Here is a 27,846-nt window from a genome sequence, read left to right on the forward strand (position 1 = left end):
ACTGTACATTGGTATGTTAGTTTCCCTCCCTTGTCCCTTTTCCTCCCAACAACCACTGATATGGAACAAACTTTCTGGTGGAAGTTAGATTGTAGTGACTTATCCAGTCTTTTCAGGTACATGTGTAAATGGTGGAGAATGAGAGGAAGCCTTCTATTTGTATTGGGACATGGGTAGTACCTACATTTTTTCCTTCCCAATAGCCTACTCTCTCTCTCCCACACTTCTTCTTTCTCTCCCTCTCCATTCTGTGGAACATATTATAAGTTGTTTGGTTGTTTGTTATGGTAGGGGCTGGGGCTACAGAGGGCTGGAGCAAGTGTATGTGTGGGGGTGGGGGGGGGGATTTCAAAGAGAACCTCTGTCTAATCCGCTCCGGTTTGGGGATGTAGCATCAGCTCTGGCCCCGCTCGGAAACTGCATTCTTCAGCTAGGACCTGTGGTATGCCAGCGCATTCCTCACTGCTGAGCTGGAGAGTCCATTCGGAAAGGGAGGGATATGGGTGGGAAACCTTTTTCCCTATTTTCTTCTTTCATTCCCCCCTCTCGTCTTTCTTTCCTTCTTTTGTAGAAGGCTCCTAACCCCCTTTCTTGGTCTTTCGTCTCATTCTGAATTGCCTTTTCCAAAGTTGACATTTTGTAAGTTTTACCCTCCTTCGTCCCGTTACTTTTCCACTCCTGGAAAATCCTGTTGAGTTGTTGGTCGTGGGTGTAGGTGGCGCAGTGGGTCTCTTGCCATGGCCCAACACAGTATTGTTTTTTTTTTCTCTCTCTGTGTGGGTAAAAGTACAGACCAACCCATTTGGCCGTGACCCCACTCTGCGAGGGTGTCTCAGGCAGAGTTGGTATATGAAAAAAATTATAATAATGTTTTGTGAAATAGGACAAATATATAAGCACCCACCAAATTATTAGGACTGTTTTTCTTTCTGGGCCACTATCCATTGCTTTCCCCCCTTTCTCTCAGTCTGTTGGCTCGGTTAAACTTCCAAACTCCTCCTGTTAGTCTTTTGAGCAAGCTTTTCTGAGGGAGCTACTCTACATGACAAAAGTATGTGGACAACTGCTCGTCAAACATCTCATTCCAAAATCATTGGCATTAATATGGAGTTGGTCCCCCCCCCCCCCCCCCCCCCCTTGTTGCTATAACAGCCTCCACTCTCCTGGGAAAGCTTTCCACTAGAACATTGGAACATTGCTGCAGTGACTTGCTTCCATTCAGCCACAAGAGCATTAGTGATGTTGGCCACTGATGTTGGGCGTTTAGGCCTGGCTCGCAGTCGGCGTTCCAAATCATCCCAAAGGTGTTTGATTGGGTTGAGGTCAGGGCTCTGTGCAAGCCAGTCAAGTTCTTCCACACCGATCTCGAAACAAACCATTTTTGTATGGACCTCGCTTTGTGCACGGGGGCATTGTCATGCTGAAACAGGAAAGGGCTTTCTTCAAACTATTGCCACAAAGTTGGAAGCGTAGAATAATTTACAATGTCATTGTATGCTGTAGCATTAAGATTTCCCATCATTGGAACTGAAAGGCCTAGCCCGAACTATGAAAAACAGCCCCAGACCATTATTCCTCCTGCACTAAACTTTGCAGTTGGCACTATGCATTGGGGCAGGTTGCGTTCTCCTGGCATCCGCCAAACCCAGATGGTGAAGCATGATACATCTCTCCAGATAGCTGCTCCAGAGTCCAATTGTGGTGAGCTTTACACCACTCCAGCCGACAGTTGGCGTTGCGCATGGTGGTCTTAGGCTTGTGTACGGCTGCTCGGCCATGGAAACTAATTTCATGAAGCTCCAGACAAACTGTTCTTTCCCGATGTTGCTTCCAGAGGCAGTTTGGAACTCTGTAGTGAGTGTTGCAACCGAGGACAGACGATTTTTACATCCTTCAGCACTCGGCGGTCCCGTTCTGTGAGCTTGTGTGGCCTACCACTTTGCGGTTGAGCTGTTGTTAGTCCTAGACATTTCCACTTCACAATAACCGCACTTACAGTTGACCCGGGGCAGCTCTAGCAGGGCAAAAATCTGACGAACTGACTTGTTAGAAAAGTGACATTCTATGACAGTGCCACGTTGAAAGTCACTAAGCTCTTCGGTACGGGCCATTCTGCTACAAATGTTTGTCTATGGAGATTGCCTGGTGGTGTGCTCTATTTTATACACCTGTCAGCAACGGGTGTGGCTGAAAAAGAAGAATCCATTAATATGAAAGTTTGTCCATATACTTTTGGCCATGTAGTGTAACTGCGGCTAAAGGCTAAACTGAGACCCGTCCAGCTGTTGTTGACTCTTGTTCTTTCCAACCCCCGGGGGTGCATCTCTAGTGGTATTTGAGTCTCGTCTTCTTACCTTTGTACTGTAGCTGTAACGATGATGTGTAAGCAAATTCCCAGAGGGCGGTTTCCATATTGCTTTTCACCTGTCCTGTGTTTTCAGATCAGTGTAGATGCAGGAGAGGAGACGAGGAGAGTATGTGAGCGTGCGAGCTCACTCAGGACTTTTGTATTGTACATTGTTGATTGTGTGTGTGTCTCACAGCACAAGATGAATGGATACCCGTTCAAAGATGCACGTAACATAATCCCATTTCAATAAAGTGTGATCAATGTCGCTCTTCTTCCCGAACAGGCAAGGAATAGATGAATAAAAGTGACACTTAGAGGGAGGAAGACTTGTGGTCTCAAGCTGTTTTTGGATGTCATCTATATGTGAATACAGGGAGGAAGTGAAGGGGGAGAGGAGGGAGGGAGGAAGTGAGAATCCCAGAGTTGTAAAAGTGGCATCCTATGACAGTGCCACGTTGAAAGTCACTGAGCTCTTCGGTACGGGCCATTCTGTTACTTATGTTTGTCTGTGGAGATTGCCTGGTGGTGTGCTCAGTTTTATACACCTGTCAGCAATGGGTGTGGCTGAAAAAAGCAGAATCCATTAATTTGAAGGTTTGTCCATATACTTTTGGCCATGTAGTGTAACTGCGGCTAAAGGCTAAACCTCACGTTGTGAAGGCAAATGTTACAGGAATACGCTGTGTTGAATGGAACAAGTCGCCCCCTATTGACTCAACACTCTAAAAATGCCCCCGGTAGCGCGGCGGGCACGGAGAGGGCCCCGGGACCTGTTTGTTTTGCTGACAGGATAAATACAGGACAGTAGGGTTAGGCCCCATAAACCTGTCTCTAAACTCAGCCATAAGGTAAACTTCAGACGGAAAACAGGCAGCGCTGGGTGGATGGTGGCCCAAAGCATTGTGGTGGGGGAGTGGCGGGCTAATAATGGCATTTTTGGGGGCCGTATGGAGTGTTTGGTGTGCACGCAATGTGTGGTGGCTGGCTGGGTTGATGTGCTCTTCTGGTCTCGTATAAATAGGGTGTTATCTCTCTCCCGCCCGGCGTTGTTGGGACTGTGTGTGATGTTGACCAGAACTATTTTTAGAACAAGGGGAATCATGTGTCTGACAGTCTCTCCCTGTGTGTGTGTGTGTGTGTGTGTGTGTGTGTGTGTGTGTGTGTGTCATCTCAGCCAATTATAAAAATCACTTGTGTAACTAATTTTCCACGGGGACTCGACATAATTCCTACACCTGGATGGACAAAAGATGAAGAAGTTGTTGTCTGTCTTGTATCTGTACGGAAGTTATGCTTCTCGAGCTGCTGGATTTGCATCCAACCCTCTGTCATTTGATGTCTCAAAGTTTGATTTAATTCAAAGGGGACACTTCCTGTGAACAGTTAGTTGGCTATGTAATGGGTTTGGCATGGACCCAGTGACCACCTCTCTCTCTCTCGACGTTATACCTCTCCCTGTGTCTATGTGTGTGCCCTGTGTCTGTCTCTGTGTGAGTTCACAAACCAAAGCTGTGGCTTGTCTATGAAGGACAGCCAACCACTGCAAGATGTGTCATTTGCCACAGCTCAGGCAGCTTGAGCGAAATTGGACCATGTGATGGTGAAGCCAGGTCAGACTGACATACAGTGCGGGATGTTTTTTTTGTTTTGTTGTGACGTAGCCTAGCCTAAAACCTGGCTTACCACTGCCATGACGACCATTTGAAAACTCCTAAGTTCATTTTTGTAATCCTTCTAAAAACAGAGACCTCCCTATCTATAGGCATCCATTTATTTTGGAGTGGGCTTGAAGAGTCTATTTTGTTTAGAGTTGTCTGTCTCTTTGTCATTTCTACTCTGCCGGCAAGTAAAATGATCTACGGTGTTGGTGGTGATGACAAACCTTTTCCTTCCTGTGGTGACCTGTATGAGAGCTTGGTTTCATAGGAATCTAATCCAAAGAAAGAGCTTGGAACCTCTAACCCTGATTTTTATTTCTATGGTTGATAACTGTCTCTTCTGTATCATCCGTGGGGTTTGTGGCACCAGACTTGCAGGGAGACAGTTGGGCTGAGCTCAGGAAGTGCGAGAACCACATGCCTCTGCAAAGTGACCCAAGTGGGAAAACACGGCTTTATTTATACACTGAGCGAAGGACGCACCCTTTTTGATGAGTGCCATGGCTACTGGTCCAAATGACACCCTGTTCCCAGTGTTTCCCCTATGTTCATTTAGCATCATTTTTGTATTACAATTCTTTTATCGTATTTTGGGGAGAAAATGTGGTTTCTTTCTGAAGAGAAAGAAACCAAATATGGCCCAATGGCAGGAATTTTAGAAAGCCACACCCTCTGCGACAGCGGAAAAAGTGTTTTGTTTGCTGGGCCGGGGTGCCACGTGGAGTTCATCAGGCAACACTGCATTGTCTAGTTGAGAGAACAGGCCCAAGTCCGGCTGACTGAACGGGGGGGCTTGGAGATACTGTGAATGTGATCCACACATTCCCAGAAATTACCTCTCCCTCTGTTAAGGCCAGTCACCATACCCTCAGAGTTAGGTTGGGAAGGACAGAGGGAGCTATTAGAGAGTGAGAAACTCAGAGACTGACATCTTTCAGCGGGAGAGACAAAAATTACTAGGAATGGGAGAGACTGAGGGAGTGATGACTGACTCAGGTCCAGTGAGGGGAGGTAAGGAGCAGCATCTCACTGTTTCCTTTCTACTTCTAAAGCCCCTCAACAGTGTCTGTTCTGCTTTCTAATTTATTTTTTCTTCTCTCTCCCTTTTTCTGCTGGACTTGGATGAGGTTAACACTACCCTGAGGGGTCAGCGAGGGTGGGGATAGAGTGAGGAGGAAAGCAGAAGAGAAGTCTGCCACAGACTTCAAAACTCTCCCTCCTTGTTTGCATTCCTCTGGGTTCACTCGTGGCTTGTTTCCCTAGCCTAGTGACCACACTTTGACCTCTGAATGCTGTAAACTGACCTCTTGACAGGCAATGTGGGCAGGTTTCTCTTTCTCCTTATTTCCCCCTCTTTTGTAAAGGAAGCGTTCTCATCCACTGAGACTCGTCCAGCTGTTGTTGACTCTTGTTCTTTCCAACCCCCGGGGGTGCATCTCTAGTGGTATTTGAGTCTCGTCTTCTTACCTTTGTACTGTAGCTGTAATGATGATGTGTATGAAAATTCCCAGAGGGAGGTTTCCATATTGCTTTTCACCTGTCCTGTGTTTTCAGATCAGTGTAGATGCAGGAGAGGAGACGAGGAGAGTGTGCGAGCGCACTCAGGACTTTTGTATTCTACATTGTTGATTGTGTGTGTGTCTCACAGCACAAGATGAATGGATACCCGTTCAAAGATGCACGTAACATAATCCCATTTCAATAAAGTGTGATCAATGTCGCTCTTCTTCCCAGACAGGCAAGGAATAGATTAATAAAAGTGACACTTAGACGGAGGAAGACTTGTGGTCTCAAGCTGTTTTTGGATGTCATCTGTATGTGAATGCAGGGAGGAAGTGAAGGGGGAGAGGGGGGAGTGAGGAAGTGAGAATCCCAGAGATGAGTAGACTATTGTGTTAGCTGCCTGCTGCTCTCATGCACAACTAACCCCTTAGAGAGAGAGAGAAAGTGAGAGAGGGGGGAGTGGATGAGAAAGGGAAGGTGGAGGGAGAGGAAGGCCAAGTAAAGAAGGATGAAAAGAGAGGGAGTGGAGGAGCATAGTAGACTGATAGAGCAACCGTAGGATTGGAGAGTCAGTGGATAGTGAAAGCAAAAAGGGAGAGGGGGAGCTCAGGCCAAGTCAAGTGCGCACTCAAGTGAGGGGCATTACAGGGGGTCATGAGGACTTAATTACGAGATAAACCGGGCTTTTAGTCCAGCCATAGGCAGTAGGTACAGCACTGGGGCACCACTCTATGGGAAAATACACCTACATCTTCTCATTCCCTGGTTATTTATATATTTTTTAAAATGTAACCTTTTATTTAACTAGGCAAGTCAGTTCAGAACAAATTATTATTTACAATGACGGCCTACCGTAGCTGCTTGTTCAGGGGCAGAACGACAGATTTTTACCATGGCAGCGCGGGATTTGACCTTTCGGTTACTAGTCCAACACTCTAACCACTAGACTACTTGCCGCCCCCTGCCCTTTTGTTGACACTTGCAGATACTGTAGATGGTCTTGAATACATCCACACGCCTGACTAGCATCACCAATTGGTTGGTTCCGACCTAGAATATGGATGGTTCCGACCTAGAATATGTGGACATCTATAAGTACCTAGGTGTCTGGCTAGACTGTAAGCTCTCCTTCCAGACTTATATCAAACATCTCCAATCCAAAATCAAATCTAGAATCAGCTTTCTATTTCGCATCAAAGCCTCCTTCACTCACGCCGCCAAACTTACCCTAGTAAAACTGACTATCCTACCGATCCTCGACTTCGGCGATGTCATCTACAAAATAGCTTCCAATACTCTACTCAGCTAACTGGATGCAGTTTATCACAGTGCCATCCATTTGTTACTAAAGCACCTTATACCACCCACCACTGCGACTTGTATGCTCTAGTCTAGATAAAACAAACTATAAATTCCACTAGATTTCCAACTAAGGAAGTCTCTCTAGCTTTACAGCATTGTGTCAGGTTCACTGTTGCCCCCCTTGCTACATATTCATCGCCAGACCTACTGGCTTCAGGTCATCTACAAGTCCATGCTAGGTAAAGCTCCGCCTTATCTCAGTTCACTGGTCACGATGGCAACACCCACCCGTAGCACGCGCTCCAGCAGGTGTATCTCACTGATCATCCCTAAAGCCAATACCTAATTTGGCCGCCTTTCCTTCCAGTTCTCTGCTGCCTGCGACTGGAACGAATTGCAAAAATCGTTGGAAGTTGGAGACTTTTATCTCCCTCACCAACTTTAAACATCTGCTATCTGAGCAGCTAACCGATCGCTGCAGCTGTACATAGTACATCGGTAAATAGCCCACCCAATTTACCTACCTCATCCCCATACTGTTTTTATTTATGTACTTTTCTGCTCTTTTGCATGCCAGTATCTCTACCTGCACATGACCTTCTGATCATTTATCACTCCAGTGTTATCTGCTAAATTGTAATTATCCGCCTACCTCCTCATGCCTTTTGCACACAATGTATATCGACTCTTTTTTTTCTTTTTTTCTACTGTGTTATTGACTTGTTTATTGTTTACTCCATGTGTAACTCTGTTGTCTGTTCACACTGCTATGCTTTATCTTGGCCAGGTCGCAGTTGTAAATGAGAACTTGTTCTCAACTAGCCTGGTGAAATAAAAATAAATCAAAAATAAATATCATCTTTACTTGGTCCTGAAGCAAGCAGTGTAGAATCAGGTTTGAGTGTTTTATCCCTGGGCATGGTTGTAGCGTACATGTGTTCTGATTGAAAAGATCACATCGTCCTCTCACGCTCACTCCCTCTCTCTTTCCCACTATTTTGTTGCCCTCTTTTTCTCTCGCACACTCTCCTTTCCATACACTGCCTCCCTTTCTCCTCTTTCCCTCTGTCTTCTTCCTTCTCTCTCCCTTTCTACCTCCTCTCTCTCTTGCCGTCAGGGCGCGTGAACTTTAAAAATGGCAGTGCCAAAAAAAAGCCCTAGCTACTGAAGGGGACACTTAAACATAGGCCAGTCACAGAGCCGCCCGCCTGTGGTCCCCATTAGGTGACATCTGTGTGCTTTCTAAACAAGGAGTTAGCCTTGCCTCGTTCCTAAACAAGCCTCTGTACTCAGGACGTGTCCCAAATGGCACCCTACTCCCTATATAGTGCTCTACTTTTGACCTATGGGCCCTAGTCAAAAGTAATACACTATATAGGGAATAGAGTGCCATTTGGGACAGAACCTTTGTTTCTGTGACAAAGCTGTGACCTCTGGATAATACTGTAGTATTATTCTATCATTTATTATTTAGATATATTTAGTATTTATCTATTCCCTCTCGTCATGTATCAGAATTAGAGATGAGGACTACAGTAGCCTACATCTGCCCGGCCTGTTATGTTTGACCAATGACGTAAAGGGTCACACAAACATGCACACATCCCGATCCCTAAACAGGAAGTTAACCCCTGGGCTGACTGCAGTATCCTCTACTCTTACAATACAGTCTCCTCTATTCTCGGTGGCGGTCAGGCCTGAGCCCCACAGCTTCGACCCGGACGTATGTATAGCCTCTGTCCCAATCTGATAGGAATGACGCAATGTTTCTGAGACGCATGCTTCTCACGGCTGCAGTGCTGAGACAACAATAGGCTCCACGACCTCACAGGATAGGTATAGCAACCACACTGCCTAGGGCTCAACTAACTACCTACCCACCCACTCTACACTTCTAGATATTCCTTTTATTGTCCATTCTTCCTTGATGTTATCACTGATTTAGGCATGATTGGACAAGTGAACTCCACATGGCTTTCACCTGTCCATTCATTTCTAACCCGTGATTACTTAGAGGAAGGAGGGGATGCACTTTTAAAGAATTTGAACGTGGCGATTTTAACAAAAGAGGAAAATAAAAAGCGACACCTCGTAATCGATCTTGTCCTTTATCGCCTCGTTCTTCCATCCACCCCTTGCTTTCTCCGTCTGCCCACCACCATGTGTGCTTGTAAACAGGTTATTGATTATTTTATGTTCCTGTCAAGTCCTGTTTAAGGGTGGGGAAGGCATCTGGATTTCCTACAAGCAAGAGCTCCCACAACATAATTGTTTGGGAATACCTGAAGTACTTAGTTTTCTTCCAGCTCCCATAATATGTTGGGGATAAGTTGAGAATCTGTTGGAATGTGAAGAGAGAGTGGCTTTGCCTGGAGTTCTGTCGAACCGAAGGCCAAATCCACCCTGCCTCTTTCCTTAGAGAGAACAAGCTAATACAAACACCATGGGTCTATCCCAGGCTTCACTCAGCCCAGTGCGAAGGCAATTACAGAACATTTCTAACGAAAGATATTGTGTGGAACAGAATTGATGTTCTGACTTGCTGGATAAGGGATCGCCTCACACACATTGCTATCTGCAAAATGCAAAGTGTTGCACCATCCTGAATAAGCCACGGTTATGTTGTACTGTAGATTTTTGTACTAACCCTTCCTCTCTCTTTTTTTTCTCTCCACTCCCCTCCTCTCTTCCTCCCCCAGTGGTGATCAGCCAGTGGCAGGGCGAGCCCAAGGAGCGTGTCATCTCCCTGGTCCTCACCCACCTGCCCCTGCTCAAGCCGGGCAACGTCGAAGCCAAGGGCGAGTACATGCGCCTCCTCCCCCGCATCCTGGCGCACACCATCGACCATGGCCGCCACCTCGAAGAGTCACGGCAGCTCCTCTCCTACGCCCTCATCCACCCGGCCACCTCGCTGGACGACCGCGCCGCCCTCGCCCTCTGGCTCAACCATCTGGAGGAGCGCGCCGCTGCCCGGGGTGACTCGTTGGAACGGCCACCCCCCGCCTCGGCCTCACTCCATCAGACGCCCCCCTCGACACACTCCTTGTCGGGGTCCAGTTGGAGTTCCTCAGGGAGCCACCTGGGTCAGCTGTACCACCACCAGCGCTACGGCTCGGATGATAGGCTCAACGGCTGGCAGGGGTCCAGGGACTCGGGATTGGGCAGTGGTTGGTACCAACAGCAGCAGGGGCATGGAGGGTGTGAGAATGGCGGGCACCTGGCACTCTACCCATCCTCCTCGGTGCCTGGGAGTATCAACACGGTTGGCACAGGCGGCAGCAGTGAGTGGCTCTTTATTTTTCGATTTCCTGCTTTTTGTAGGTTACGTCCCAAAAGTCTGACATAGCTTCCTTTCCTCGTGTCTTCTCCTGGTTTACGTTCTTTCTGGATCAGCACTGATCTGAAAGCAGTCCAATCAATCAATCAAATTGAATTCATAAAGCCCTGTTTACACCCTGTTTGCATTACAGTAGTAATCTGGCTTATCCTGCAAAGAGCAAGTCGTTAAGTTTGAAAAGCTACCCAGGCTTTTCACCGTCAATTTTGGTGAATGAAAGGAGACGAGGAAAGGAAGCCGTGTCGAGCCGTGGCCTTCTCCACCACTTATGGTTGTTTTTGTATTTGAAGACTCACACTCTTAGCAGCCAGCATGCTCAGCAGTTGCATGTGCTTAATCAGGGTTCCTGAATGCTACTGACAAGAAGGTGGTCTTTATTAAAGGGATTTAACTCACCTCTGGACTGTTTGAAATTATAGTTTAGTGGGATTTACAATGACATTTTACACCTCTTTAGTGTATTAGCAACCGTTTCAAATAAAGGGTCTTCCCGTTTGACCAGACCTGGGCTAAAATACTATTTGAAATATTTCTAATACTCTTTGTTTTTTCTTTATCCTGTCTGGAGTGCCAGGTGGCCGGGTTTTGCAGTTTTGTGACTTCTGAAGTATTTGAATGAATGTTCAGATAGAAATATCATGCCTCTCTGATATGGAGAATAAGGAATCGTGTCAGCTCTATTTGTGATATTTCTATCTGCAACGATTTCTAATAGGACTTAAACCCAAGCCTGACCCTAACCCAATACTATAGGTCTGAAGGTGCCATTATCTGTCATCATCCAGGTTATTCTTCCCTAGCTTCTCATGTTATTCTTTTTCGACAACTTTTTCTCTCTGCGTTAGTCTACACCTATTGTTTACTAAGCACATGACAAAATCAAATTTGATTAGATTTTTAGTACGAGAACATTCTAGATGAGGTCAGGCCGTCACATAGGTAAACAGACTCCAAACAAACCAACCCAGCCAGCCAGTAGCCACCTCTGACAAAGGAAAGAAAAATTTCTGCCCGCTGTGTGGAAGTCTAAAGCGGTAGGTGGGTGTGTAGGCCCTACTGTGCTCCAGCACCCCAAAGCCAGTCAGATTGAACATATCTGTGGTTAGAGCAGGTTATTTCCAGCCAAAGAATGCATTGGTATTTTTTTTTTTCAATGAAGGAGACAGCTGAGGATATAAATAAGGACACATTTAAAGCTCTGGGCCAAGCACAAGATCCTCTTTTATTTTTGACTAGGCTTGGGAGTTTCAGCAGTATGTCCATCGCACAAAGGAACGATTTCACAACTCTAACCTAAAGTTGCCCTTCTTTTAGCCAATGGTAGGTCCCTGTGGGATTAGCCAGCCAATCAGCCAGGATGTCTAAATTGCTGAAAACAATTTGGGTTGGGCAGAACTTTGTAGAACGTTCAGATAGAGATATCTCACGTACAACAAACATGCCTGATATGTAGAATCATGTCCGCTCTATTCATGACATTTCTATTTGCAACAATCCACAACGTTTGCTTACTGAACTTGGCCCTAGTAATCCTCACCCCAACGCAAGTACATTTACTGTCAGCCAAAGTGGTTAGGTTAGAAAGAATTTTAGCTCATACCCACATTAAGTAATTTTCTCTAGTTTGATTTTATATTCAACCATTTCAACCAGTGAAGTCATTGGACTGTTCTAGACAACCCAAGAAGTGTTTAGGAATCCCCATCTAGATCTGATAAGTATTTTTGCGGCTCCCGAGTGGCGAAGTGGTCTAAGGCACTGCAGCTAGAGGCGTCACTACAGACCCTGGTTTGATCCTGGGCTGTATCCCATGGGGCAGCGCACAATTGGCCCAGCGTTGTCCAGGTTAGGGGAGTGTTTGGCCAGGGTAGGCTGCCATTGTAAATAAGAATTTGTTAACTGACTTGCCTAGTTAGATAGGTGCTTTTAAGCTTGAAAGTTTGACTAGAAATACTCCCTAATTTGGAGACTGGACCCCAAAAATGATTCTTCCCCCACAATGAAATTGGGTGGGAGGGACTATGGATCTGTCTCCATACGTTCATACGTATGTTAGTATGTACAGTCGTGGCCAAAAGTTTTGAGAATGACACAAATATAAATTTTCACAAAGTCTGCTGCCTCAGTGTCTTTAGATATTTTTGTCAGATGTTACTATGGAATACTGAAGTATAATTACAAGCATTTCATAAGTGTCAAAGGCTTTTATTGACAATTACATGAAGTTGATGCAAAGAGTCAATATTTGCAGTGTTGACCCTTCTTTTTCAAGACCTCTGCAATCCGCCCTGGCATGCTGTCAATTAACTTCTGGGCCACATCCTGACTGATGGAAGCCCATTAGCTCCACTCCCATTTCCCAGGCGCCATCTTTTGTTGACTTCTGTAACCGTAAAAGCCTGTTGCATGTTAACATTAGAAGCCTCCTCCCTACGTTTGTTTTATTCACTGCCCTTGCACACTCTGCCAACCCGGATGCCCTAGCCGTGTCTGAATCCTGGCTCAGGAAGACTACCAAAAACCCTGACATTTCCATCCCTAACTATAACATTTTCCAACAAGATAGATCTGCCAAAGGGGGCGGTGTTGCAATCTACTACAGAGAGAGAGCCTGCAGAGTTCTGTCATACTATCCAGGTCTGTGCCTAAACAATGCGAATTTCTACTTTTAAAAATCCATCTTTCCAGAAACAAGTCTCTCTCTGTTGCCGCTTGCTATAGACCACCCTCTGCCCCCAGCTGTGCCCTGGACACCATATGTGAACTGATTTCCCCCCCATCCATCTTCAGAGCTCATGCTGCTAGGTGACCTAAACTGGGACTTGCTTAACACCCCGGCCATCCTACGATCTAAGCTTGATGCCCTCAATCTCACACAAATGATCAATGAACCCACCAGGGACAACCCCAAATCCGTAAACACGGGCACACGACCACCCCTCATCATTGTCTTACGCTCCCTAAAAGACTTCTGCGAGCAGGCCTTTCTAATCAAACTGTCCCGGGTATCCTGGAAGGATATTGACCTCATCCTGTCAGTAGAGGATGCCTGGTCATTCTTTAAAAATGCCCTCCTCACCATCTTAAATAAGCATGCCCCTTTTCAAATTTAGAACCAGGAACAGATATAGGCCTTGTTAGACTGTAAACTCTCCTTCCAGACTCACATTAAGCATCTCCAATCCGAAATGAAATCTAGAATTGGCTTCCTATTTCGCATCAAAGCATCCTTCACTCATGCTGCCAAACATACCTTCGTTAAACTGACCATCCTACCGATCCTCGACTTCGGCGATGTAATTTATAAAATAGCCTCCAACACTCTACTCAACAAATTAGATGCAGTCTATCACAGTGCCATGCTGCGACCTGTACACTCTCGTTGGCTGGCCCTCACTTCATACTCGTTGCCAAACCCACTGGCTCCAGGTCATCTACAAGTCTCTGCTAGGTAAAGCCCCGCCTTATCTCAGCTCACTGGTCACCATAGCAGCACCCACTCGTAGCACGCGCTCCAGCAGGTATATCTCACTGGTCACCCCCAAAGCCAATTCCGCCTGTCCTTCCAGTTCTCTGCTGCCAATGACTGGAACGAACTGCAAAAATCACTGAAGCTTGAGACTCATATCTCCTTCACTAGCTTTAAGCATCAGCTGTCAGAGCAGCTCACAGATCACTGCACCGGTACACAGCCCACCTGTAATATAGCCCATCCAACTACCTCATCCCCATATTGATTGATTTATTTATCTTGCTCCTTTGTACCCCAGTATCTCTACTTGCATATTCTACTTCCTCACATCTACCAATCCAGTGTTTAATTGTAATTACTTTGCCACCATGGCCTATTTATTGCCTTATAACTCCCTTATCTTACCTCATTTGCGCTCACTGTATAAATACTTTTTTTTCTACTGTATTATTGACTATGTTTTGTTTATTCCATGTGTAACTCTGTTGTATGTGTCGAATTGCTATGCTTTATCTTGGCTAGGTCGCAGTTGCAAATGAGAACTTGTTCTCAACTAGCCTACCTGGCTAAATAAAGTTAAAATAAATATTTTAAAAATTCAAAGGATTCACATGTGAGACCATGTACTAAACGACCAAAAGTTTCAGACTAAAGGCTGGTTTATACTACTTCTATTCAAACATTCTATTTTCGTCCGTTTTGAAAAAGTATAAACACAAAAACGACATGCTGCATGACAACTGGCAACAAGCCCATTCGCTTAAAAATGTATTTAGGATATGCCAATCTAGAAAACCAGGCCACTAAAAGCAACTCTCTAAACAATGTTTTTGTTAGTTTCCAGATTGTTAGCTAGCTAGCTAATGTTAAGTTAATGTTAACTTGTGAGTGTGACGAAATAAAAGCAGGGCATTCTACCGCATGATTTTAGAACTTGGACACTCGTTGGCCTAACGTTATATCCTAATTTGACTTTGGTGCTGGTCATGTTGTTCTTCGCATTACTGTCTCTGGTAAACACACACTATATCAAATATAGTCAACGTTTATTTGTCACATGCCCAGGTTACAGAAGGTGTAAATAGTACAGTGAAATGGTTACTTGCATAGTGCCGCCTTGTTTAGACATGTAGCTAGCTAGCTAAAAAATGAACCATAATCCCAACTCATAATGTTACTACCATGCATGAATCTACGGATAACTAAAGTTAACCAACTAGGTTCAATGTTAGCTAGCTAGCTAACATTAGGCTATAACTACTAATGCAAATTGCTTTCTGAGATACAAATAATGTTACTACACAGATTATACACGTAACGTTAGCAAGTGTCAGCCGGCTAACGTTACCTGGCTAGCTAACTGTACGCTATAACTTGCAATAAATTATTTTCTGACAAAATTAGAAACATGTAAGATCTGAAAATGTAGCTAGCTAGACTCTTACCCGTATACATGGATGAACGCTTCTCCCTCTCTGTCACGGATGCCATGTTTGCCCTTAGTTTGAAGATGTAATCAATTTTATACAACAGCCTTCTGTATTTTCTCTTTTCGACTCCAACCCCATATTTGCAATTAAACGCCAGAATTTCCTTAGCTATCATACTCTGCTTCCACCGGGCATTCCGCTGATTTCAAAACTCGATCAACTTCTTCATTGCAGTTCTTCGTGATATCTTTCAAAAAAACTGCAGTTGAATGGATTGTCTACTCACGCTGAGCAGCTCATGTTATAGACAGAAGCATGCTACATGGCAGACCAATCCATTGTGTGTGTCTTGCAATCCAACTCATCTCTCGGGATGTCCAGCCCATCTATTATCTCAGCCAATTATAGATAGCGTGAAGGTTTCTGACTTTTTCTGTGGCTAAACCAACTAGGCTTGTAAGTTAATAATTGTATTCGTATTTAAAGGTGGCATACTTTTCTGTGGCTAAGCCAAATAGGCTTGTAAGTTAATAATTGTATCCGTATTTACAAATGGCATTACAAGTTTGTTATTAAGGCACGTGAAAGTTCACATGTTCCAAAAGGCATTTCTGCCAGAAAAAAAAAAGCTTTCAAATACGTGTTCAAATACCTCTCGTGAAGTAGTGACGTGCGACACATGACTAGTTTCCTGAAACGAGTCACATTTTCCAGGAATATTCTTGTCATGGTATCCAGAGTATTTTCAGATATAGTTATAGATATAGCAGATATAGCGAAAAGTACAGTAAATGTAAAATACACGTAAAATCAACAGAGTAATGTTTGGATTCAGTTTTGTCAGATTAATTGTTGTCCTCACCTTTTTGGTATAATAATTTTCACATAAAATCATTCCTCCCCATCTTTTACCGCACTGTACCTCCCTAGCCCCATCCCTTACCCATGTAAGGTAGCCTTTGTGGAGAGTCTGTATGTAAGGAAAATGGCTAATATTTAGGGACTGGAGGATGTAATGTTAGCTGGGAACCTATTTTAAATCAGCTCGTGAAGTCCTATACATAGCCAGGCCAACACAGTTAGTGTTGCCGCATATAGGGAGAGAAAGAGACTGGCGGGCGGCACAAAGTGCTCTCCTGTACATCATCTCATATATATATATATATATATAGTGCCTTGCGAAAGTATTCGGCCCCCATGAACTTTGCGACCTTTTGCCACATTTCAGGCTTCAAACATAAAGATATAAAACTGTATTTTTTTGTGAAGAATCAACAACAAGTGGGACACAATCATGAAGTGGAACGAAATTTATTGGATATTTCAAACTTTTTTAACAAATCAAAAACTGAAAAATTGGGCGTGCAAAATTATTCAGCCCCCTTAAGTTAATACTTTGTAGCGCCACCTTTTGCTGCGATTACAGCTGTAAGTCGCTTGGGGTATGTCTCTATCAGTTTTGCACATCAAGAGACTGACATTTTTTCCCATTCCTCCTTGCAAAACAGCTCGAGCTCAGTGAGGTTGGATGGAGAGCATTTGTGAACAGCAGTTTTCAGTTCTTTCCACAGATTTTCGATTGGATTCAGGTCTGGACTTTGACTTGGCCATTCTAAACACCTGGATATGTTTATTTTTGAACCATTCTATTGTAGATTTTGCTTTATGTTTTGGATCATTGTCTTGTTGGAAGACAAATCTCCGTCCCAGTCTCAGGTCTTTTGCAGACTCCATCAGGTTTTCTTCCAGAATGGTCCTGTATTTGGCTCCATCCATCTTCCCATCAATTTTAACCATCTTCCCTGTCCCTGCTGAAGAAAAGCAGGCCCAAACCATGATGCTGCCACCACCAGTGGGGATGGTGAAAACCTGTGTTGCTTTTACGCCAAACATAACGTTTTGCATTGTTGCCAAAAAGTTCAATTTTGGTTTCATCTGACCAGAGCACCTTCTTCCACATGTTTGGTGTGTCTCCCAGGTGGCTTGTGGCAAACTTAAAACGACACTTTTTATGGATATCTTTAAGAAATGGCTTTCTTCTTGCCACTCTTCCATAAAGGCCAGATTTGTGCAATATACGACTGATTGTTGTCCTATGGACAGAGTCTCCCACCTCAGCTGTAGATCTCATCCAGAGTGATCATGGGCCTCTTGGCTGCATCTCTTATCAGTCTTCTCCTTGTATGAGCTGAAAGTTTAGAGGGACGGCCAGGTCTTGGTAGATTTGCAGTGGTCTGATACTCCTTCCATTTCAATATTATCGCTTGCACAGTGCTCCTTGGGATGTTTAAAGCTTGGGAAATCTTTTTGTATCCAAATCCGGCTTTAAACACAACAGTATCTCGGACCTGCCTGGTGTGTTCCTTGTTCTTCATGATGCTCTCTGCGCTTTTAACGGACCTCTGAGACTATCACAGTGCAGGTGCATTTATACGGAGACTTGATTACACACAGGTGGATTGTATTTATCATCATTAGTCATTTAGGTCAACATTGGATCATTCAGAGATCCTCACTGAACTTCCAGAGAGAAGTTATAAAAAAGGCTGCACTGAAAGTAAAGGGGCTGAATAATTTTGCACGCACAATTTTTCAGTTTTTGATTTGTTAAAAAAGTTTGAAATATCCAATAAATGTCGTTCCACTTCATGATTGTGTCCCACTTGTTGTTGATTCTTCATAAAAAATACAGTTTTATATCTTTATGTTTGAAGCCTGAAATGTGGCAAAAGGTCGCAAAGTTCAAGGGGGCCGAATACTTTCACAAGGCACTGTACACCTGTCAGCAACGAATCCACTAATTTGAAAGGGTTTTTCACATCATTTTGTATCTTTCTCTCGCTCTCTCTCATATATATATATATATATATATATATATATATATATATATATATATATATATATATATATATATATATATATATATATATATATATATATATATATATATATATATATATATATATATATATATATATATATAATATATCACACACACACAGTTGAAGTCAGAAGTTTACATACACTGAGGTTGGAGTCATTATAACTAGTTTTTCAACCAATCCACAAATGTATTGTTAACAAACTATAGTTTTGGCAAGTCGGTTAGGACATCTGCTTTGTGAAGATGCTGGAGGAAACAGGTACAAATGTATCTATATCCACAGTAAAACAAGTCCTATATCGACATAACCTGAAAGGCCGCTCAGCAAGGAAGAAGCCACTGCTCCAAAACCGCCATAAAAAAGCCAGACTACAGTTTGCAACTGCACATGGGCACAAAGATCATAGTTTCATAGAGAAATGTCCTCTGGTCTGATGAAACAAAAATAGAACTGTTTGGACATAATGACCATTGTTTTGTTTGGAGGAAAAAGGGGGAGGCTTCCAAGCCGAAGAACACCATCCCAAACGTGAAGCACGGGGGTGGCAGCATCATGTTGTGGGGTGCTTTGCTGCAGGAGGGACTGGTGCACTTCACAAAATAGATGGCATCATGAGGCAGGAAAAGTAGGTAGATATATTGAAGCAACATCTCAAGACATCAGTCAGGAAGTTAAAGCTTAGTCTCAAATGGGTCTTCCAAATGGACAATGACCGAAAGCATACTTCCAAAGTTGTGGCAAAATGGCTTAAGGACAACAAAGTCGAGGTATTGGAGTGGCCATCACAAAGTCCTGACCTCAATCTTATAGAAAGTTTGTGGGCAGAACTGAAAAAGCGTGTGCGAGCAAGGAAGCCTACAAACCTGACTCATTTACACCAGCTCTGTCAGGAGGAATGGGCCAAAATTCACCCAATTTATTGTGGGAAGCTTGTGGACGCGCTACCGTAATGTTTGACCCAAGTTAAACCATTTAAAGGCAATGCTACCAAATACTAATTGAGTGTATGTAAACTTCTGACCCACTGGGAATGTGATGAAATAAATAAAAGCTGAAATAAATCATTCTCTCTACTATTATTCTGACATTTCACTTTCTTAAAATAAAGTGGTGATCCTAACTGACCTAAGACAGGGAATTTTTACTAGGATTAAATGTCAGGAATTGTGAAAAACTGAGTTTAAATGTATGTAAGGTGTATGTAAACTTCCGACTTCAACTGTATATCTCACACATATATATACACACACACACACACACACACACACACACACACACACACACACACACAGCAATAGACTATGTAATTATAATATTACATCAGTGTTTAAATGTCTCTTGGTCCTACAGTATCTGAAATCTTGAGTCGAAGTGTCTTCATGTTCACATGACTGTTTTGCCATTAGCCACTTTTTCAGGCGTTCCTGAAAGCTAGCAACGGTACTGTACTCTCTCACACTGATTGGCTGTGTGTTCCATAATCCAGACGCTCTGACTGAAAAGCTGCTTTCACTTCTAACTAGAGCTCCATCACCACTAGCCTACTTCTTCTGGCTGGAGAACCGTGTATTGTGAATGGGTGTTGTCATCACTACATTGATTACAGTATCAAAGTTGAGCAGGGGGCTAAGGCTCATGTCTGGTCTGGGCCTCACCATGCCCATCTGTCCATATGTCCCTACTAGTTCTCTAGCTAACACAGTGTGTTGTCGTAGTAGTATCATGGTAAACAGACCGCTGAGCCCCTTTCTAACAGTCTGGGCCTCCCCCTGTCTCTTGTGTGTATCTTGCAGTCCTGTCCGGCGGTGGCGGCGGGCAGCACAGTCCCCTGAAGCGCTCGGTGTCCCTCACCCCCCCGATGAGCGGCTGCTCCTTGGCCAGTTCCTCCTCCTCGTCGGGCGGCCAAGCCCTGGGCCTGGGTCATGGTTGGATCTCCCAGGAGGACCTGCGCGGTCCCCGGGGAGGAGGAGGAGGAGGGCTGGGGCTGGCCCCCACCGACCCTCAACACGCTCCCCTCTCCCCTCAGAGCAGCGTAGCGTCGTCGGGCAGCGGCGGCAGTGAGCACCTGGAGGATGGAGGAGGCTTGCACCGCAGCAGCACATTCCACGAGGAGGGCAGCTGCATGAGGGGTGAGTTCGGTACTCCACCGCTTTCATGCGTAGCTTAGGCACAGTGGACAGAGTAGCCTGGAGGAGGCAGCCATGGGGGCTGGGGACTAGGGGAGTGGAGGGTGTTCACTTCAGCATGTCCCTCATTGATTGTTTGTTTTGAGGTGACCAATGCTGCCCCCCCCTCCCTGCTTTTGGCAGTTAGATTTGTAGTGTAGTGATCTGGTCATTGATTTAAAATGTTAAAACTTCTAAATATCAGTCGCAGTGTCAGTCCAACAGAGCTTTTGTCCTGGTCTGAGGAGGTTAATGTTGAAGAGGTGTAATTGAGGGAGGGGGGGGGGCAACCAAACCAATCAATCAACAATTGATCCAGAGGTTACCAGGGGTCATGAGTGTTCTTTCACAACAACAAAAAAAAAACTGGCCAAACAAAACATATGGTTTGAAAGGAGTTCCTGGAAAACATTATGGGAGAATATCAATTCTCAATTTATAGTGTAGTGATCAAACAAGCAACTTGCTTTTCTCCAGGTGTTCACAAGCCACCCCTTCCCCCAGCTTCCCTTTCATAGAAATGAACATCCCATCTGTTGTCACACAATTCTGAATGTAGCCTACAGAAAAGCACAACATTGGTCACATCAATGGTACTTTGTGGATTTTATTTTAATTTTTTTTGTACATAGTTCAAAATATCACATTCTATGGTTTTATCACTTATTAGACCTATCTCTGATGTCTTGTCTGTGCACATATTTGAGTGAACGTGGCAACAGGAAACGAGACACCTGTCGCATGGTATTTTAAGTTGTTATGCACCACTGCTGCTCATGTTAAGGGCTCAGATAAGTCTTGACTACAGTAGCAACGGCGGGGCACAGAAAGGACACAAGCAAACATGCTCCAGTCAGTCTCCGATGACATCTTTCAGGGGTGGCTTTCTTTTAGACCCTGTCGCATGCTCAGTCTCAGGACCTGACACAGACATACAGTGACATCTGGTTCATATACCCCATATAACCCTGAAGCCAAATGTACGTGACATCATGAAAATTATGGTTTTGGTTGAGTGATAGCCTTAACTTTCGTTTTAAGCCGATGTTGGTTTTTCATTGGGATAGTTGTGTGAATTGTTTGGTTATTTGGTTTTGAGAAAAGTGTGTGTGAGGAAAGGTGTATGGGGTGATATTAGTGCCAACAGAAATGTTATCCGAATTTAATCATTTTAGAATTTGTATTCTGAATTTTAATTTAATATTTTTTTACTTTGCGTTGGACAAGTTGATTCAATTTATGAATACAAATTCAAAATGAATGAATTCAGATCAAATGTATGTTGGAATTAATATCACTCCATAAATGGTGTGTGTGACCTGATCACTTAACATCAGTCGGGGGCTTTATAGTTGATGCCGGCTGAAGCATTTTCACAAGTTTCCCCACTTCTTTACCCCAGTCTTTCCCTTAGATTATTGTCCAGGCGTGGCGCAAAGGCCCCCAAAGCAACATCCAGGCCCTCTGGGGACCAACAGAGTTGGGCAGGGGGGCCTGCCCCAGCTTTACAATGGTAGGGGAAACACTGCTTGACCCTCACTACCATTGACACGTATTAGTTCAGCAAATGCCCCTTATCCAGACTGACATTCAAATCGGAACAGTCCCTGCCTGCCTGCATACAGTACAGTAACGTTTCTTGGCACCACATCCCCCTCTGACAAGTAAAATTCTCGAAAGATAACTGACAGAGCGTCCAAGTCGTCTTCTGGGTCATGTTCATTAGGGCACACAATGTTTGAAAACGTTTTGCAACTGAAATGGAACATTTTGTGTTTCGTAGTCCAGGTAGTTCCCTCCCTGTTTCAGTCCATTTTCTTCCATTGGGTGCCTAATGAACATGACCCTGAACTTAACTTCACCGTAGCTATCTACAGGAAGAGTGAGATGACTCGCCTGTTTGTGGTTGTTGGGGGGGGGGGGGGGGGGTTAATAAAAAAACACCAGTATATTTACAGTCAACTCCCACCAGAGTTCTTTGAGTAGAGATTACTAAGCATTGCTAAGCGTTAACAATATAAACATTAGTTCCCCGAAGCGTTCCATCCATCACCTATATTCCAGACGTGTCTCAGCGTAGGAGTGCTGATTTAAGGATCAGGTCCGTCGTCCTGTCCGTATACTCTTATTCATTGCGATATAAAACACAAACTGATCGTATATCAGCACTCCTACGCCAAGACACTTTGAATACGGGTCCTGAACGGTCCATCCTGCTAACAGTGGCGGTTTCTAGATTTGTACGTCTTGGCTTAGGGTCAAAGATTTTGAAAGAAAGGCCATTTTTATTCTTTGTTTAGAGCCTATCGTTTGCATCCAGGTGTGAAGTACACTGTTAAAATTCAATATTACCAATTATGAAGTGGCAATGAAACATGATTTTTAAAGCAGTAAAGTGAAAGACCGCTAAGTGAATTGACATTTGCACTCTCAACACACAACAACCATAGCGAGCGGTATAATTTTCCTTTTTACGCTTCTAGTCAGCTAATGGTCATAGAACCAAAACTCTCTCAGATAGCGACCAAAATATGAGGTGGTCTCTTGTATCAATGTTTACGTCACAGCCTTGACAGGAAAGGTTAGAGTTGCAGGGTTCCAAAATGCCACATTATATAGTGCACTACTTTTGACCAGAGCTCTATGGGCCCTGGTCTAAAGTAAAGTATTTAATAGGGAATAGGGTGCCATTTGGGACACCCCTGAGCCATTAGGCCAGTTTTAATGGTGAGAGGGATTACCAGAAAGGAGGACACTACCCCATCTGTGATGTCATAGGTCCCTGACTTACTCCAGCTGTGCCCTAGACATGTGACATTGGTCTGACGTGTGTGTGTGTGTGCCTATAGATGTGCCAGCCTGGCTGAAAAGCCTCCGTCTCCACAAATATGCGGCGCTCTTCTCCACCATGACTTATGACGAGATGATGTCACTGACCGAACAGCAGCTGGAATCACAGGTCAGTAGTAACCAGAGCATAGATGGCTTATTCTAACTATGGGAATACCTAAGGAAAATGTACTAGGAATGACTCAGCAAATGTTAGGGCATTGAAAGTCACTGCCTTCAAAGAGCTGATAGACATGAACCGGTATTTTAAGCGTTACAAATAAGACATTATAACGGCTCATTCGTGCTTATAACAAGCTAAAAATCATTAGGGCGGCAGGGTAGCCTAGTGGTTAGAGCGTTGGACTAGTAACCGAAAGGTTGCAAGTTCAAATCCCCGAGCTGACAAGTTACAAATCATTTTCAGTTTCAACACTGAGTTATTCATTATTAGTTTCACTGTGTATTTAACATGTCGTTGTGTTTTTCTTCTGCAGAATGTCACCAAAGGGGCACGGCACAAGATAGTGATCAGCATTCAGAAGCTGAAGGAGCGTCAGAAAATGCTGCGTTGCCTAGAGAAGGTCAGCGGTGCAAGTTGTCAACTTTTAGGTTGAGTGAATTGTCACAAAGCTTCTACAATGTCTGGAGGCCCAATCCCAAATCAACCTCTAAAACCCTACACCCTGTGCACTTGTGGCAATCTAAGAGGATTTGATAGGTACAGTATAAGCAATATCGTTGTGAACAAGTGGAGCTGTTACCATATTGCTTACACCAGTCAAACCCTCTCAGATCTGTGAGTGCGTAGGGTCTAGGGGTTGATTTTTGGGATTGGGATTGAGCGGAATCGGCGGACAAATGGGGTCAGCTTTTGACTTCCTTTCTGAAGGGTCAGTCAACTGAAGTTAGGACAGTTGCTCGTTCTCTTTTTCCTCTGTTCGACTTCTTCCTTCCCTCTGCACGTAGTGGGAAAGACTGGTGAAAACAATACTAGGAAGATGTCCAAGTGAGGGCCCTTGGAAGCTCTCCTTTCACGTTGAGAAGCAGACAGGATAGGAGCGAAACGTGCGTTTATTTTTGGAACTACTTTCCCTCGTCATCTCATGGCTGGTATCCCGTCGCCCACCTGACAGCTGCTGGTGTAGAGAGGACTCTGACATAGACTTGTAGAATGCTTCTCCTCTGAATAGGAATATGCATATTTGCCTCCCTTACTGTAACGGTCCGGAACTGTTTTGGTATCATCTAGGTTCTGTGGTGGTCATGACATTTTGTATGCCGGTTAATGTCATGCAAAAGACTGCCGGTCTCACTGTAATTGACCGTTAATTAGCATAAACACATTTAGCATCTTGCAGGCCTCCACGCGTACCAGCCGCTGATGTGCGTCTTCGATGTTAAAGAAGCGCCTTCATATGAATCATGCTGATTTTACTTCCTCCCTGCTATACCTACCTTCTCCTTTCTTTTCACTACTCTCTTTTCGCTCATCTTTGTGACCTCTCTTTCCTTTCTCATTCCTTTATTCTCTCTTGTCACTCTTAACTTTCTCTCTCTCTCACTTTCTTGTATTCTTTTTCCCCTTCACTTTCTCCCTCTCTCTCCCAGGATGTGTTGGAGGGCGGTAACCTGCGTGGCCCTCTCGCCGAGCTCCACCAGATGATCCTGACGCCCATTAAGGCGGTGGCCAGCGATGAGTCGTCCCCCAGCTCGCCCTCCTCGACCGCACACAGGCCTCTGTTGAGCCCAGAGGGGAAGAGCAGCGCCGCCCCGGGAGGAGGGGAGGGGGAGACGGGTACCACACTCATCGCCGAGGGAGACATCCCCGGCCAGTTCACCCGCGTCATGGGCAAAGGTACAGAGGATCTAGTCCCGTAGGTTGGGAAGTGAAGTTGTCCTACGCACAACGCATTTGCTGTAGGTGCTGCTGAGAGACTGCACTGAAAGAAACCGAACACCTGGGATCACAATGTGGTCAAAATAAAAGGGGTATTTACATTTTTTTAAACCATTTTCATATCTTGCTCACCAGTCCACCATCGACGTGGTCTCAAAATATAATTATTTTGCACATGAGAGCGTCAGAGCTAGCCTGACAGAAAGCCTGTGTCTACTTCCTGGAAAAGTCTGATGACGCAAAAGACAACATTATAGGCTTTTTGCGTTTACTTCATTTTGGGCATCAGGAGACTGAAAGCGATATATCTTGAAAACTTTAATGCTGATATTCACACTTTTTGGGACTGCATCAAAAGTTGACTAATGAAAAACATTTGGAGTAAATTGCCCCTTTTTAAGGGTGGTATAAGGAACATTCTAGTAGGGGGCCTTTTGGTTTCTTGACTTCCCTTCCTCTCAGTTACCATGTCAGTGTTATGTGCTGAGCAAACAGTGGCCATATCAGAACAAATGTGGAAGATGGAAATCAGTGGGGCCAGGTTTCCCCTGAGCTTTCCTCTTCGCTCAAACCCCCGCTGTGTCATCAAAGTCCCCCTGCCTCACTCTCTCCTCTCTTTCTCTCTCCAGCTTGCACACAGCTCCTGGTGTCCAGGCCCGATGAAGAGAACATCAGCTCCTACCTGCAGCTCATTGACAAGTGCCTTCTTCACGAGGTATACACGCACAGACACACCTGACTGACAAGACTTTTCTTTATACACTTCTTCGGACCCTTATTTAGCTCCAGGGTGAAATGTATCCCATTAGAGCGTCTCTATGTTCTGACTGCCAAACCCTGAGTCATGCTCTCTCCTTCTCTTTGGCCCTGCAACCCCTCCTTCCCCCTCTCACCCCCCTCTCCAACCGCAGGCATTCACAGAGACGCAGAAGAAGCGACTGTTGTCCTGGAAACAACAGGTGCAGAAGCTGATCCGCTCCTTCCCCAGGAAGACCCTCTTGGACATGGCCGGCTACCGGGCACAGAGGAGGTAGGTTATAGACCGCGCGCACACACACAGGCACAGAGAGAGAGGGTGAGGCGGTCACAGAGAGAGAGAAGGTGAAACACACGCGCACGGAGAGAGAGGGTGACACACACACGCGCACGGAGAGAGAGGGTGACACACACACGCGCACGGAGAGAGAGGGTGACACACACACGCGCACGGAGAGAGAGGGTGACACACACACGCGCACGGAGAGAGAGAGTGACACACACACGCGCACTGAGAGAGAGGGTGACACACGCGCGCACGGAGAGAGAGGGTGACACACGCGCGCACGGAGAGAGAGGGTGACACACGCGCGCACGGAGAGAGAGGGTGACACACGCGCGCACGGAGAGAGAGGGTGACACACGCGCGCACGGAGAGAGAGGGTGACACACGCGCGCACGGAGAGAGAGGGTGACACACGCGCGCACGGAGAGAGAGGGTGACACACGCGCGCACGGAGAGAGAGGGTGACACACGCGCGCACGGAGAGAGAGGGTGACACACGCACGCACGGAGAGAGAGGGTGACACGCGCGCACGGAGAGAGAGGGTGACACGCGCGCACGGAGAGAGAGGGTGACACACGCGCGCACGGAGAGAGAGGGTGACACACGCGCGCACGGAGAGAGAGGGTGACACACGCGCGCGCACGGAGAGAGGGTGACACACACACACACGCGCACGGAGAGAGGGTGACGCACACACACGCGAACGGAGAGAGAGGGTGACGCGCACACACACGCGAACGGAGAGAGAGGGTGACGCGCACACACACGCGAACGGAGAGAGAGGGTGACGCACACACACGCGAACGGAGAGAGAGGGTGACACACACGCGAACGGAGAGAGAGGGTGACGCACACACACGCGAACGGAGAGGGTGACGCACACACACGCGAACGGAGAGAGAGGGTGACGCACACACACGCGAACGGAGAGAGAGGGTGACGCACACACACGCGAACGGAGAGAGAGGGTGACGCACACACACGCGAACGGAGAGAGGGTGACGCACACACACGCGAACGGAGAGAGAGGGTGACGCACACACACGCGAACGGAGAGAGAGGGTGACGCACACACACGCGAACGGAGAGAGAGGGTGACGCACACACACGCGAACGGAGAGAGAGGGTGACGCACACACGCGAACGGAGAGAGAGGGTGACGCACACACACGCGAACGGAGAGAGAGGGTGACGCACACACACGCGAACGGAGAGAGAGGGTGACGCACACACACGCGAACGGAGAGAGAGGGTGACGCACACACACGCGAACGGAGAGAGAGGGTGACGCACACACACGCGAACGGAGAGAGAGGGTGACGCACACACACGCGAACGGAGAGAGAGGGTGACGCACACACACGCGAACGGAGAGAGAGGGTGACGCACACACACGCGAACGGAGAGAGAGGGTGACGCACACACACGCGAACGGAGAGAGAGGGTGACGCACACACACGCGAACGGAGAGAGAGGGTGACGCACACACACGCGAACGGAGAGAGAGGGTGACGCACACACACGCGAACGGAGAGAGAGGGTGACGCACACACACGCGAACGGAGAGAGAGGGTGACGCACACACACGCGAACGGAGAGAGAGGGTGACGCACACACACGCGAACGGAGAGAGAGGGTGACGCACACACACGCGAACGGAGAGAGAGGGTGACGCACACACACGCGAACGGAGAGAGAGGGTGACGCACACACACGCGAACGGAGAGAGAGGGTGACGCACACACACGCGAACGGAGAGAGAGGGTGACGCACACACACGCGAACGGAGAGAGAGGGTGACGCACACACACGCGAACGGAGAGAGAGGGTGACGCACACACACGCGAACGGAGAGAGAGGGTGACGCACACACACGCGAACGGAGAGAGAGGGTGACGCACACACACGCGAACGGAGAGAGAGGGTGACGCACACACACGCGAACGGAGAGAGAGGGTGACGCACACACACG

At 46.0% G+C, this 27,846-nt stretch overlaps 1 protein-coding gene across 6 annotated transcripts in view; it reads left to right on the top strand.

The window, feature by feature from the left end:
• Positions 1-27,846, top strand: part of LOC110505226 (protein Smaug homolog 1) — an 86,468-nt gene that overhangs the window by 32,494 nt on the left and 26,128 nt on the right. For 3 of the 6 annotated variants that reach the window (XR_005039592.2, XM_036962991.2, XM_036962995.2), the window contains exons 3-10: positions 9,513-10,094; positions 19,731-20,066; positions 21,505-21,615; positions 22,952-23,061; positions 23,429-23,515; positions 24,543-24,789; positions 25,461-25,546; positions 25,743-25,861. Coding sequence is in view for 5 of the 6 variants with exons in the window: in XM_036962991.2 (XP_036818886.2) it covers positions 9,513-10,094; positions 19,731-20,066; positions 21,505-21,615; positions 22,952-23,061; positions 23,429-23,515; positions 24,543-24,789; positions 25,461-25,546; positions 25,743-25,861 (1,678 nt within the window). In the remaining variant the exon portion in view is untranslated. The remainder of the gene's footprint in view (positions 1-9,512; positions 10,095-19,730; positions 20,067-21,504; positions 21,616-22,951; positions 23,062-23,428; positions 23,516-24,542; positions 24,790-25,460; positions 25,547-25,742; positions 25,862-27,846) is intronic. The other 3 variants (XM_036962998.2, XM_090220427.1, XM_036962996.2) reach the window with 2 other exon arrangements.

Source organism: Oncorhynchus mykiss, chromosome 25, assembly GCF_057628025.1.
Source record: "Oncorhynchus mykiss isolate SJ-2025 chromosome 25, ASM5762802v1, whole genome shotgun sequence".
NCBI classification, from domain to species: domain Eukaryota; kingdom Metazoa; phylum Chordata; class Actinopteri; order Salmoniformes; family Salmonidae; genus Oncorhynchus; species Oncorhynchus mykiss.